General features: G+C 38.7%; 1 protein-coding gene across 1 annotated transcript in view; it reads right to left on the reverse strand.

The window, feature by feature from the left end:
* Positions 1–15,185, reverse strand: part of Grin3a (glutamate ionotropic receptor NMDA type subunit 3A) — a 188,516-nt gene that overhangs the window by 98,041 nt on the left and 75,290 nt on the right. The window contains exon 3 of the mRNA XM_052175785.1: positions 10,100–11,147. Coding sequence (XP_052031745.1) covers positions 10,100–11,147 — 1,048 coding nt within the window. The remainder of the gene's footprint in view (positions 1–10,099; positions 11,148–15,185) is intronic.

Here is a 15,185-nt window from a genome sequence, read left to right on the forward strand (position 1 = left end):
ACACACATCTAAGAACTCTTGGGTAACACAAATTAGCTTGGATGGGGGAAAAAGGCATAAAGTTGGGTGGGAAAGGAAGAAAGAATAAATCTGGGTATTTGGGAGAAGGAAGGTGAATGTGATCAAACACATTGTACAAAATTCTCAACTAAAACAATAAATTAAAAATCAAAAAAATGGAATTTAAAACTATTGAAAAATTGACATCATTTAAACTTAGTGATTTTGCTTAAATTCCTTCCCTGACTTTTAGTAATGGTGGTCAGTAATCTGGAAGTGGAAGAGAAAATGAACCTCTTTTCCTTATGCAGCCTTTGGTCATGGCATTTACTGGAGGGACAGAAAGCAACCAGGATATGAGAGTTCCAGATATGAGCTCAGGTCATGATCTTTATGTGCTGAGTCATCTTACTGGCCTGCAAGGTTTAGTTTGATCAGAAGTAGATGATACCCCCCCCCCCACACACACACACACATACACACACCATTCCCTAACACACATTTCCAATCCTTCTGGCTTTGCTGTCTTCTCTGATCACCATGTAGAAGTTAAGCATTGCATATATATTCTATGTATGTATATACATATTACAGATGCATAATATAAATAATATCAACTTTAAAAGTTTGAAATTCATTCTATAGAAAGCTAGTCGAAGTGCTGCAGGTTTTTGACATAGGTAAAAGAAGAGTGCTTTTCTCCACATCTTCTCTCCAAAAACTCCTCCTCGTATCACTTCAGGACTTCTTATTCCTGGAGCTTTTCTTCAAACAGCAATTTTCTGCCCACTACTTTCTTCCTTGGACATCTCATACAGCATAAGAGCTTTCACATAGCATGTTACATGTAGAAACAACACTGAGTGACCAAGAGATCTGAAAATTATTCTTATCTTACCTGTCTGTGGGTAAATTACATAAATAACATTATACCATGGGTTTGAATGAAGTCTGAAAAAATTTCTGTCATTAATACTATTCTGCAAAAGCCGTGCTTTCAAAATTGGATATCAAGTACTTGGCCTGGCCAAACAATCTGAGTGTCTACATGTCTGCAACTCTCCATGAGATGTTTAAATAGAAGAACAAAAGGATATACACAGCTTTATGCATTTTCATTGGGTATTCATCCATTGTTTCAGACTGAGCATGTTTTTGGTTTTGTTTTGTTTTTTTTTTTTTAAAGATTTATTTATTATATGTAAGTACACTGTAGCTGTCTTCAGACACACCAGAAGAGGGCATCAGATCTCTTTACGGATGGTTGTGAGCCACCATGTGGGTGCTGGGTTTGAACTCATGACCTTTGGAAGAACAGTCGGTGCTCTTACCCACTGAGTCATCTCTCCAGTCCCCCAGACTGAGCATGTTTTATTAGATTTGTCTGTGTTATTGAGAACTGAATTGGCATAATGCAAAGCTGATCCAGTACAATTTGAGAGACTTTCTTTTTCTTGTGGACTGGGTTAGTTTTCTAAAATGTTTATTTTGGTGATATTGGACATTAAATGATTATTCTCTCTCTCTCTCTCTCTCTCTCTCTCTCTCTCTCTCTCTCTCTCTCTCTCTCTGAGATATGTCTATATATGTCAAACATATGTGCCCATGTCTGTTCATGTGCATGTGGAGGCTAGAATCTAACATTTCTTAATTAATCTCCATTTGTTTTTTGAGATAGGGACCCTCAGTGAATCTGGAGCTCACTTATTCAGTTAAACTAGTGGCTAGCAAACCCTATGGTTCCTTGTGTCTCTGCCCTCCAATTCTAGGCAAAAGACAGCCATGCCTGGCTTCTTAAGTCAAACACAGATCCTCATGCTTGTATAGCAAGCACTTTATTTACTGAACCATCTCTTCAGTTCCATAACTATTTCTTTTTCCCTAGAAGCCATTCTGCTGTCTATGGTTTACCTGTTTGATTTTTTTCTTAAACTCCTGAATAAACACTGATTTAGGTTTATGGCAACCTACTTCTGATGAATGAAACTCTAGTTAGAATTGTGCTCAGCCTTTCACATAAGATAGTCATCCAGAATTTGCAAACCAGGCATAGATTAAATTGTTTTTGTACTAGAATGGGATGAACACTTTTCATTTCCAGTTCTTAATTGTGAAGTTACATTGCCAAAATTCTTACACAAAATCTACACATGTCTACCAAGGCCTAGTCTTCAAGAGTCTGCAGGACTACTGCAGAAAAGGATAAATGGCAGATGTTAATAGTGCTGTAGAGCGTGAATGCTGGTATATCACCAGAGTTTCACTTTGGAACAATTCATTTGTTTAGTCTAAAGATGTTATTTGCATTTGACTGAATTACAGTTTATACCATAAAGCCCTGAGTATTCATTAAGAGAAACTTTCCTAGTTACTGAAGCATTTATTTATGTATGTATGTATGTATTTATTTATTTATTTATTTATTTTTGCTGAATCTATTCTTGTGGCTCATTTCACACATCAGGATTTTTGCAACTGCATATAGGTAAAATCCCTCAGGTTCTTTTGGTTGTGGCATAGATTTTATGTTTTTACTATAAAGGTCCATGGAGGTCTCTGAAGGTACCACCAGTGCTCTGGACACTCCATCAGTTGATAAGAATTTTCTGATGTTTTATAAAATGAACTAATAGTATTCAACTGAGATTTTCCTCAGGTGCCCTGAGTAGCCTGCTGTTCCTCTGAGCCTCCATTGTCCAGGATCTCTCCACTCACCTTTATCATATCTGGTGATCTGGAATCATTCAGTATAGATTCCCTTCTGGCACCCATTTCTCCTGCCTGTCCTCTGGGGGCACACTCAGCTGCCCTGAGTGGCTGCCATTCCCCTGAACCTCCATTGTCTGGCCATCTCTCTACTTGCCTCCCTCCATGCCAATCTACTTCACAATGTAGTACAGCCAACTGTTGGGATACTTGTACTGCCTCTTAAGTTCCTTTTCCCAGCCCAAGGATACCCACCACAGGCCTGCCACAAAAGGACCTCCCCCCAATACTTGCTATAAGAGGAACATCAAGAGACAACCAGACAGCTGAAAGAAAACAATCAACAAAACCAGGGCAATATAACATCTTCAGAGCACAGCTGTCCCACTATAGCAAGCCCTAGACATCCCAACATAACCAAAGCACAAGAAACTGACCTCAAATCCAACTTTATAAAGATGATAGAGGCCTTTAAAGAGGAAACAAATAAATCCCTTAAAGAAATATGCAAAAACACAAACAGGTAGAGGCCTTTGAAGAGGAAACAAATAAATCCCTCAAAGAAATTCAGAAAAACACAACTAAACAGGTGAGAGAAAGAAATAAAACTGTTCAAAACCTGAAAAACAGAAATAGAAGCAATGAAGGCATAAAAAATATACAAAGTGAGGGAATTCTGGAGATGGAAAACCTAGAGAAGAGAACAGGAACAGCAGACACAAGCATCACCCACAGAATAAGGAGGTGGGAGAGAGATTTTCAGGCACAGAAATGATAAAAGAAATTGATACATCAGATAAAAAAATGTTAAATCCAAAAATTCCTGACACAAAACATCCAAGAAATTTGGAAAAGACCTAATCTAAGAATAATAGGAATAGAAGAAGGTGAAGGGTCCCAATTCCAAGGACCAGAAAATATTTTCAACAAAATCATAGAAGATAGTTTTCCTAATCTAAAGAAAAAGATGCCTATAAACATACAAGAAGCTTACAGAATAACACTTAGACTTGACCAAAAAAGAAAATCCTCAGTCACATAATAATCAAAACACCAAACTTACAGAACAAAGGAAGAATACAATAGCTGCAAGGGAAAAGCCAGGTAACATGCAAGGACAGACTCTCAGAATTACACTTGACTTCTCAACAGAGACTCTAAAAGCTATAAGGACCTGGACAGATATCTTGCAACCTTTTAAAAATAAAAATCATAGATACTAACCTAGATTACTATACCTAGTAAAACACTCAACTACCATAGAGTGAGAAACCTCTATGATTTCTAGACAAAACCAAATTTAAACAGCATCTCTCCACAAATCCAGCTATACAGAATATACCAGAAGGAAAACTTCAAGCCAAGCAGGATAATTACACCCAAGACAGGAAATAAGTAATTCCATACTATCAAAAATAACACAAGAGAAACACAAGGAGACACACACACACACACCACCACCACCACCACCACCATAAAAATAACAAAATAGCAAGAATTAACAATTACTGGTCATTAATATCTCTCAACATCAATTGACTCAATTCCCCAATAAAAAGACACAAGCTAACAGAATGGATGTGGAAACAGGATCCATCATTCTGCTGTATATAAGAAATCCACTCCAGCAATACAGATAGATATTACCTCAGAATGTAGGGCTGAAAAAAAATTCCAAACAAACTGACCCATGAATCAAGCTGAAGTAGCCATTTGAATATCTAATAAAAATGATAAATGGCAGAGAAAGAAATTGGGGAACAACACCCTTTATAATAGCCAGAAATAGCATAAACTATCTTGGTATAACTTTAACCTAGAAAGTGAAAGACCTTTATGACAAGAACTTCAAACCTCTGAAGAAACTGAGGAAGATATCAGAAGATGAGAATCATGCTCATGAATTGGTAGGATTAACAGTGAAATGGCCATCTTACCAAAAGCAATTTACAGATTCAGTGCAATGTCCATCAAAATTCCAACACAATTCTTTACAGACCTTGAAAGTATAATTCTCAACTTCATATGGAAAAAAATAGGATAGCTAAAGCAATCCTGAACAATAAAAACTTCCAGAGGTATCACGATTCCTGACCTCAAGCTATACTACAGAACAATAGTAATAAAAACTGCATGGTACTGGCATAGGAACAGACATGTTAATCAATGGAATAAAATTGAAGATCCTGAAATAAACCCGCATACCTATGGACATTTGATTTTTGACAAAGAATCTAAAGCCATAAAATGGGGGAAAAAGCATCTTCAACAAATGTTGCTGGTCTAACTGAATGTCAGCATGTAGAATAATGCAAATAGATCCATATCTATCATCCTCTGCAAAACCCAAGTTCAAATGAATCAAAGACCTCCAAAATAAAACTGGATACACTGAATCTAAAAGTAGGGAATAGCCTTGAACTCACTTTTACAGGAGAGAACTTCCTGAACAGAATACCATTAGCTCACGATCTAAGATCAACAACTGATAAATGCATGCATGGTATTGGTACAGTGATAGTCATGTAGATCAATGGAATAGAATTAAAGACCCAGAAATGAATGCACACACCTATGGTCACTTGATGTTTGACAAAGGAGCTAAAACCATTCAGTGGAAAAAAGAAAGCATTTTCAACAAATGGTGCTGGTTCAACTGGTTAGCATGTAGAAAAATACAAATCAATCCATTCTTATGTCCTTGTACAAAGCTCAAGTTCAAGTACATCAAGGATCTCCACATAAAACCAGATACACTGAATCTAGAAGAGAAAGTGGGGAAAAGCCTCGAACACATGGGCACAGGGGAAAAGTTCCTGAACAGAACACCAATGGCTTATGCACTAAGATCAAGAATTGACAAATGGGACCTCATAAAATTGCAAAGCTTCTGTAAGGCAAAGGACACTGTCAATAGGACAAAATGGCACCAACAGATTGGGAAAAGATGTTTGCCAATCCTACATTTGATAGAGGGCTAATATCCAGTACACACAAAGAACTAAAGAAGTTAGACTCCAGAGAACCAACTAACCCTATTAAAAATGGGGTACCTCACTTGAAATGTAAATAAAGAATATATCAAATAAAAAAATAAAAATGGGGTACAGAGCTAAACAGAGAATTTGCAACTGAGAGAGGGGAGACCTGGAAAGGGGATAACATTTGAAATGCAAATAAATAAAATATCCAATAAAAGAAAAAAATTGATAAATAGGATCTCATGAAACTGAAATACTTCTGTAAGGCAAAGGACACTATCAATAGGACAAAACAGTAGGCTACAGATTGGGAAAAAATCTTTACCAACTCTACGTTTTGACAGAGGACTAATATCCAAAATTTATAAAGAACTCAAAAAGTTGGATACCACCAATTCGAATAACTCAATTAAAAATGGGATACCTTGTTAGACAGAGAATTCTCAACAGAGGAATCTTGATTGACCAAGAAGCACTTACAGAAATGTTCAAAGTCCTTAGTCATCAAGGAAATGCAAGTCAAAATGACCCTGAGATTCCATATTACACCTGTCAGAATGACTAAGTTCAAAAACTCAGGTGACAGCAGATGTTGGCAAGGATGTAGAGAAAGAGGAACACTTCTCCATTGTTGGTGGGGGTGAAAACTTGTACAACCTCTCTGGAAATCAATCTGATGGTTTCTCAGAAAACCGCAAATAGTTCTACCTGAAATTTTATTCAGCTATATCACTGCTGGGCATATATACCTAAAAGATGCTCTACTGTACCATAGTGACATTTGATCAATGATGTTCATAGCAACTTTATTCTTCATAGCAAGGAACTGGAAACAACTTCAATGTTTCTTAACTGAAGACTGAATACAGAAAATGTATTCAGGTACAACTATACAATGGAATACTATTAAACTATTAAAAACAGACATTATAAATTTTGCAGGCAAATGAATTGAACTTGAGAATATTATTCTGAGTGAGGTAACCCAGACTCAAAAGAACATGTATAGTATGTACTCACTTATAAGTAGATATTAGCATAAAATACAGGATACTCATGCTACACTCCACAAACCCAAAGTAGCTAAACAAAAAGGAAGCCCCAGGAGAGGAGGCTTGAATCTCACTTAGACAGGGGACTAAAACAGTCATAGGAGGCAGATGGAGGGAAGGAACAGGGAGAGGTGATACGGAGGGGAATGGGAGATGTTGAGGATCAGGCGTGAGGAGAGACAGGCCAGAGGGCCAGGTGGTCATGAGAATGAATGGATAGTTGCAGCTGACAGGTGTGTGTGTGTGTGTGTGTGTGTGTGTGTGTGCAGGGGTATAGGGAATTTGGAGGATGTGCCAGAGACCTGGGATAGGGGTGACTTCCAGAGTTAATGGGGGTGAGCTTAGCTTAGACTCAGCAGTGCGGATATGGAACCTGAAGAGGCCACCACACTTAGCCAGGCAGGAACCCTAGTGGAGGGATAAGGACATCAAGTTATCCACAAAATGTGTCCTGTTTACAAGAAATGCAGGGATAAAGAAACTGTGGGGATGGCCAACCAATAACTGGCCCAGCTTGAGACCAATCCCTTAAGTAAGCACCAATCCTTGACAGTGTTAATGATTGTCTTAGTCAGAGGTTCTATTACTGCACAAACATCATGACCAACAAGCAAGTTGCGGAGGAAAAGGTTTATTTAGCTTCCACATTGCTGTTCATCACCAAAGTAAGTCAGGACTGGAACTCAAGCAGGTCAGGTAGCAGGAAATTGATGCAGAGGCCATGGAGGAATGCTGCTTACTGGCTTGCTCAGCTTGCTTTTGTATAGAAACCAAGACTACTAGCCCAAGATGACATCACCCACAATGGGCTAGACTCTCCCCCTTTGATCACTAATTTAGAAAATGCCTTATAGCTGGATCTCATGGAGACCTTTCCTCAAGGGAGGCTCCTTTCTTTGTGATAACTCCAGCTTGTGTCAAGTTTGCATACAAAACCAGCCAATACAATGATACTCTGATATTTGTGCAGACAGGAGTCTAGTATAATTGTCCTCTGAGAGGCTCCACCCAGCAGCTGACTGAAACAGATGCATAGACCCATAGCCACACATTAGGCTGAGGTTGGAGACTCTTATGGAAGAGTTGGGGGGGGGAGGATTTATGGCCCTGAAGGGGATAGAAACTCTACAGGAAGACCAACAGAATCAACTAACCTGGACCCTTTGTGGCTCTGAGAGCCTGAACCACCAACCAAAGAGCATATACACAGGTTAGACCTAGGCCTCCAGCACATAATGTAGTAGATAGAATGTGCATCTTGGTTTTCATGTGGGTACACCAACAACTTGAGCAGCGGCTGAAGCTGTTATCTGTCTGTGGAATCTCTTCCTGTAACTGGGCTGCTTTGTCTGGCCTCAGTGGGAGATGCACCTGGTCTTGCAGACTTGATGTGCCAATGTGGAGGGATTATCCAGGGCTGGGGTGGTGTGATCTATCCTCTCAGAGGAGAAGGGGGTGGGGAAATGAGGGGAGGGTCTCTGTGAGGAGAGACTGGAGGTGCCAAAGTGATTGGGATGTAAATGGAATAAAAATTAAATAATAGATAAACATTATGTGATAGAGATGTATGTTATATGGATTAATATGACTGAAATAGAACTTAATATGATTGAATAGGTGAGAGGTATTAGAAAAGGTGTGACAGTGGCTGCACTATGTGAAAGACTTGCCTTAGGTCCTCTTGCTTTGATCATGGAGTGTTCTCAGGGTTTCCCACCTATACCAGCTACTTCCTGTATATTTGGATATACTCTTTTTAGGATATGCATTTCCCATAAGGCCTTTAGTATGTCCTCAGACCTGATTCCAACAACTTCTTCACCCTGCTCACATTACGTAGGCTGGAGTCTCTACTTACCCATTGAAATGGATATGGTTTTAATCTAGGGAGAACACTGATCTGACTATTCTTGCTTGAGTTTTATAGTAGTATTAGTGTAACTAATTGCTTTTCTTATTGTTGTAGCCCAATGTCAGAGAAAAGCAAATTAATGCCAGAAAGGATTATTTCATTTTATGTTGAGGGGATACAGACATTTGCAAAGAAGCCTGATGACATGAATGTAGGGCAGTTGGTCATGTGACAACAGCCCACAACAAATGTGTTAATGCTCAACTGGCCTCCATTTTACTGTTTTCATTATTTCCTGCCCCCAGACCATGGGACTGCCCTTCTCACATTCAGAGTAGGTCTTCTTTCCTTCCTCAATTAAACCTATCTGGGGACATAAACCCTAAGTCACTCCATGTCCATCTAAAAGTAACCATCACATCATGTTTTGTGGGTGTCTTTCCTCCCTACTTTTATAACTCCAGAGTTGGATGTCTGAGGCATTCAATACAGACACAATTTTCTCAAATGCCCTTGAATATTCTAATAATACTGTAAGGAAGCTTCCTTAACTCAAAGTGGCTGGCTACACAACTTTTCTTACTCAGTAAGGACACCCTGCCCTTAGTTAATCTTGCTACCTCAGTTCAGAACATTTTCTTCAGATTTCTTGAGTTTCCTCCCAACTGTGTGTTTATGATAACATGTCAGCTCTTTCCATTTCTTTGGGTATTTTAGCAATAAAATAAATGGTTTGCTATTTATAATATGCTTTCTTTTATTTATTTCCATTAATTTCCCCAAAAGTAATTAATCAGCTTGTTAGAATGTCTATGCGTAAAGTGCTATAAATTATTGTGTGCTGCAAAACTACTCCCTAATAGCCATTCTGTCAGATGGTTAAACAGCCAAGAAAAGCCATACTAATGGAAGTTTGTACAAGTAATATTATCTTTAAAATAAATACCCACATTGCTCCCAATTTTGTTTCACTTAATGAAATAATAACAGAGGACAGCAATCATAATCTCCTTAGTTTAACTGGGTAAAACATTTTAAACTGGCCTTTGCTATCAGCAGAGAGAATATTTGTGTTTACCTGCTCATGTGTACACGTGTATGTAAGTGCATTTCTCTCTCTGTGTGTGCCCTGTATGTGTGTGTATGTGGATGCAAGCAGTCAACCTTAAAGGTTACTTACTTCTCAGGATGCCATCCATCTTGTTTTTCTATACAGGTCTTTCACTGTTTCTGGACTCACTGGCCAACAATCCACATATTTCTAACCTCTGCAGTGCTGGGATTAGAAGCAGATGCCAACCGTCTCCTTCAAATTTCTTATGTTAGCTCTGTGGACAAAACCTAGATCCTTATCTTATGCTATACTTAGTTTACTGACTGAACCATCTCTCCATCCTTACTTAAAGAATATTTTTGAATCAAATGAGGAAGTCGGGTATACCACAGAATTAGACAAATCACAAAGTTACCATGGCAACAAGGAAAGATGGAGAAAAGGAATCAATTACCTTAGGGTCATGGATTCCAGAAAGCTCTTCATAGATCTTCTCACCTACCATGACAGCAGCCAAGTTTGCTGTGTATGTAGAAAGGCAAAACATACAGAAAATGGCCCAAAGGTTCATCAGAAACCTTCCAGTCCAGCATTTTGGTGGTTTGATGGCTGCTGTTCTGCCAAACAGGAGGGCGTAGCAAACATTCAAAGCTGAGGAGAAGGAGAAGACTTTGTTTCTGTTCCTCCCTTTAGGAGTCATACCAAAGGGGCTCTTCCACTCATACAAAGTGAGAAAGATGGCAGTGATATGTAGAGCCACGAAAATCCCCAGCCACATGGTCCAATGGAGTGGCCACATGAAGGCTCCAATTGGAGCTGCTGTGTCTCGAGTCCTCACTAAGATGCCCAAACTGGTTGAGAAGAAAGGGCTGGTGAAATCTATCACCTGGCTTCGTGCGGTATTGATGCTGAAAGAAGTGACCGCCATGTTGGCCATTCCACTCAGGAGATCACCAACCAGCCCAGTCCAGTGACCATTTTTCCAAGCTCCATACTTTCCATCTCCCACAATATAGAGGTCAAAGTCAAAGTTCATGTCTTCTGCTAGCTGTTCCAGCAGATCAATACAATACCCATAGCAGCACTTCTTGAACTTGATTGGTACTGTATCATTACTGCTATGCAGGCTGCTAAATAGGCTGTCCAGTATAGAAGAGTCATTTGTCATAGGGTCTAGACAGAGTTGTCCAGCAGGGCATAAGCCTTCGTCATCTACTTCTCTCGTGAAAACAAATGGGTGTTCAATCAATGTCACCACTCTCAAGTGTAGCTTGTTTAGGTGCTGGAAGTGAGTTTTGTGCCTTTGGGCTTGCTCTGGCCATATTCCAGAGTCCATGACAATCCTTCCTCCTTGCCAGCTGCCCAAGCGAGTCCACATTGGCTTTCCCATAGGGTCATGCTGCAAGTTCCAGATGAAAAAGTTGTTCTCTGAGCTGATGATGGTGGATCCCTTTACTTTGATGGAACCACTGAGACCTCTGAAAGTGGTGTTGGCTAAAAACCTGGTAGAAAGGATCAAAGGTAGAACATAAGAAAGACAGGCAATGCCAAAGTCAAGTACCAGTGCCAATTGATCCATGCTTCTCTGTCTTAATACAAAGAAACTCTACTAGCAATACTTCTTTTATTTTTGATATTATAATATAATCACATCACTTTCCCATTTTCTTTTCTCCAGCCACTGTTTTCATTAATTGTTGTTGCATACATATATGTATAACTTGCTTATTCTGAATGTTACTTGTGTGTACAATACCATTGTATTTGATATTGTAATTGCTATTGTAATAACAATTGGTATGCACTTCTCCGGGGAGCCAATTTCTAAAAACAAAGGCTTTGTCTATATTTTCTTCAAGAATAATACAGACTTTATGGAAATGTTCTATTTCATTGAACTAATGGGATCTCACATTCAAGTTCTGGATCTGGCAAGGTGCTTGACAATTGGTTTTGCTCCAAATATTTTGATTGATTTTTAAAAGAAGCACTCATTGCTCTTATATACTTTTACAGGTTTCCAACTTATGGAGGTTCCAAACATCTTTGACATTCAGTTCTACTGTTTACTCTTTTTGATTCTGATGAAATCTGTTCAATGAAATTTTGGGTATAGAAATAAGTTTCAATAAATATGTATATTCTTTTATAATTGTTTAAAATTGCATTCATAACATCAGGGAATTAGCCAGTTTTGTACAGTGTTTTTCCTTGCAGAGTAGAAAAAATTAGCATATCACTCCTCATGGGGCCAATCAGAGATGCATGCTGGATATTATCCACAGAACAAAGAAAAGGATGATAAATAAACTTGCTGTTCCCAGGACAGCCTGAGGCTACTCTCCCTCATCATTAGAGGAAAACAACTGGGCCCAACTCTAGAGAAAGACTCTGCCAGAAGTCAGAGCAAGGAAAATGACTAACTAAATGCTACATGGTTTCTAGCACTGTGAGCACCTTCACTGTGCCTTTTGACATTGACTGGACATGTCAATGCTTGGTCACAGCACCTGTCTTTCTTGAGCAGAACCAGGAGATAATAACCGCTAATGTAAATGCTTAATTACAGCTCTTTTTTCCCTCAGATAAAAGCTCAGGCTTTGGTGTCACATGGACCTTCATTTGAATCTTGACTCAATAATTACTCAATAGTTGTGACCCTGAGCAGGTTACTTGACTCAGAGATTCAATTTCAACCTTAGCAAAGTGGGGGAACTAATCTTTGGTGAATTACAAGGCTTGCAAACAATGTATGCAACACACAGCATACCTTCTGATATAGAGCTATGGTGTTATTAGCTGGAGACCAAACTACTGCCTTAACATAAACCCTTAACAGTGACTTCAGCATAGTTAAAATAAAAAGTAATTAAGTTGAAATGTGGGATGTAGCACAGTAGGGATTTTGAGGAGCCCAGTGACACAGGGCCAGTTACTCAGAGAAACACTTTCATGAATTGCCTGACACATATATTATTTCATAATTTGCAAATGCAAAAGAAGTCTTGCTAAAAAGTCACATCATCGCATAAGGAATATAGAAAAATCAGAAAGTGTGAAATATGCCCTAATTTTCATTAGCAATAAGTGTAAATCACATTTGAAGATGCTACTGTCACTGAAGGCAGCAGAACCATTTGTTGTGGTAGATTGCATGCAATGGCAATCACTCATGTCAGTGCACCCCAGTGGGACTCTACTACTTAAATAAATTCTATTTTGCAACAAGTAATGAAGTCTCAGCAATCTTAGACTTTAAAACAGTTTTCTACTTCAGAGAAGCAGGGATCCACATCATTAAAATCATATATAAATTAATCAATTGATAATTCCCTCAGTGCTGTGGAAGAAGAGCAAGTATGATGGTGTCTCTAATGAGATCCTCTCAGATATTTTTTAAAACATCCACACACAGAGGCTGCTGTGATGGGGATGAAAAGGCTGGTAATTAATGGGCAAGTTTAATTTGGCCAATTTTGTGATCACAGAGACATAAAGTGAACGTTGTACAAGAAGAACTCTACATTAGTTTAAGACTATTTGGGGCTTAAAAATGATGGAGTTGTAACTGGAAGGACCTGGGGTAGATTACCTCTGACTAAATATATATTTGAATCATCTCAATAAAAGGTGTTAAAAGTCTGTAAAAATCTACATGGTTCTCACAGTCTGGTAAAGCCATTTCTTGCTATCAGTGTGAATATTTCTTGTTATCAGTGTGAATATTTAACATGGCCATGGCAGAACAACAATATCCAGGGACAGGTGTTTGAGGAGAGAGACAGAGAGAGAGAGAGAGAGAGAGAGGGGGGGGGAGGAAGGGAAAGAGAGAGGGGGGAGAGAGAGAGGGAGAGGGAGAAGGAGAGAGAGAGGGAGAGAGGGACAGGGAGAGAGAGGAGACATCAGGATAGTTAATTCATGTTTTGCTGCAAAATTGTTACGAAGAACTTCTGTTAGAAAATTTGCACTTATGACAGATCATTTGTGTCTATTTTATTTTTCATTTTATAGTGAGGATAAATGAAAACCCTTTCATTGATAGCTTTTAGTTACAGGCACCCTTACCATGTATTCTTTGTGAAAGAATGCAATGGTTAGCTAAGTTTGGATTTTCACTCTATTGCCTGAAAGATTCAAAGGTTGAAATCCCATTTTTGATTAAATTGAATTCTACCATGCTCTTCTGTACTTACCCTGGGCTCTTCTTGGATGAACAAGAAGGAAAAAGAAAATGAGGAATCATTTTGTTAGTAAGATAAATGGATACAAACCACTTGGCACTATGCTTAGCACTTATGGTTATTGAGATAAAAGCCACCACATTGGCCTAAAGAGCTCAAAGTCTAGTTGTGGGGAAAAGAAAGTGAATAAGCAATTCAAGCAATTCAAGATGAGTGATATGGGAGGGGTTCCCCAACCTTGGATCCTCTGACCTAGGGTTCCAAAGTAGGAATCTTAGAGGAGGAAGAGCAGAGCTGAGTCCTGGGGAGAAGTTACTCTTTCCCAGGAGGAGATATGACTCAGTTATCTGGGCAATATGTATGTACAAATTCCAGAAACATGCCACGAGGCATAAATGGTTAAAAAATAAAGCCCAGAGACAAGGGGTAGAAAATGAATTATATCAGATATGAGTTCTCATTGAAGGCAGTGGTGGGGTCACTGAGATTTTGTAGGGTAGGGACATGGCTTTTTAGAAGCTGACCACACTTCCTGTGTCAGGAAAGATTTTTTCTTCCTTTCCTAACGCCCAATCTTCTTTTCCCTCTGTCATTCCATTATTAGCAGAAGCAAAGAGGAGATGGTATAATTACGAGATATTTCATCTTCATAAAGTTTAAGAGGACAGATGTACAGAAGACCGATGGGATGTAGCCTATATGAAGTACACCAGAATCCTGGAGAGCAACACTGGTGTAAAAAATGGGCAAACATAATATCAAATCTGTTCAATAGAATAGAGAACTTGCATCTAAAGCAAAAATAAAATCACCATTTTTTTTTTTTTTTGGTGCTTATCTATCAGCTGCTACAACCTGGATACAAACTCTCCTGACATCTTCCGGATTCAGATATGTTATAAAGAAAACAAGGTAAAAAACTGCAAGAGAGGGTAGTAAACCCGACAGTCTGATTGGAATGTGAAGTAGAAAACATTAAAATTTAATGTGGAGAAAACAGGTGCCATGTAGAATCCAGAGGTTCACACACCTGCTTCATAAGTTTGAATTTTATTTTAATAATAAAACAAGAACCAGAGAGATTTCAGAGCAGTTTAATGACATAGCCAGAGGTTTTCAATAGTTGTATTGACTTGAAAACAAGTAAAATGTCTACCAGAAAGAAGAGATGATGACCCCAAGGCCATGAGAAGAATATTATAATGTCTTTGATACCAGTGTATACACGGATTCATGTGGCTTGAGTCTTACTGTAGAAGCAAGAAACTAGCTAAGTACTATGGTTTGCACATGATTTTTCAAAAAGTATGTTCATCAAACTTCCCAAGGCACCGTTCTACATAAAAGAAAGAGGCCTAG

Source organism: Apodemus sylvaticus, chromosome 3 (genome assembly GCF_947179515.1).
Source record: "Apodemus sylvaticus chromosome 3, mApoSyl1.1, whole genome shotgun sequence".
Classification (NCBI taxonomy): Eukaryota; Metazoa; Chordata; class Mammalia; order Rodentia; family Muridae; genus Apodemus; species Apodemus sylvaticus.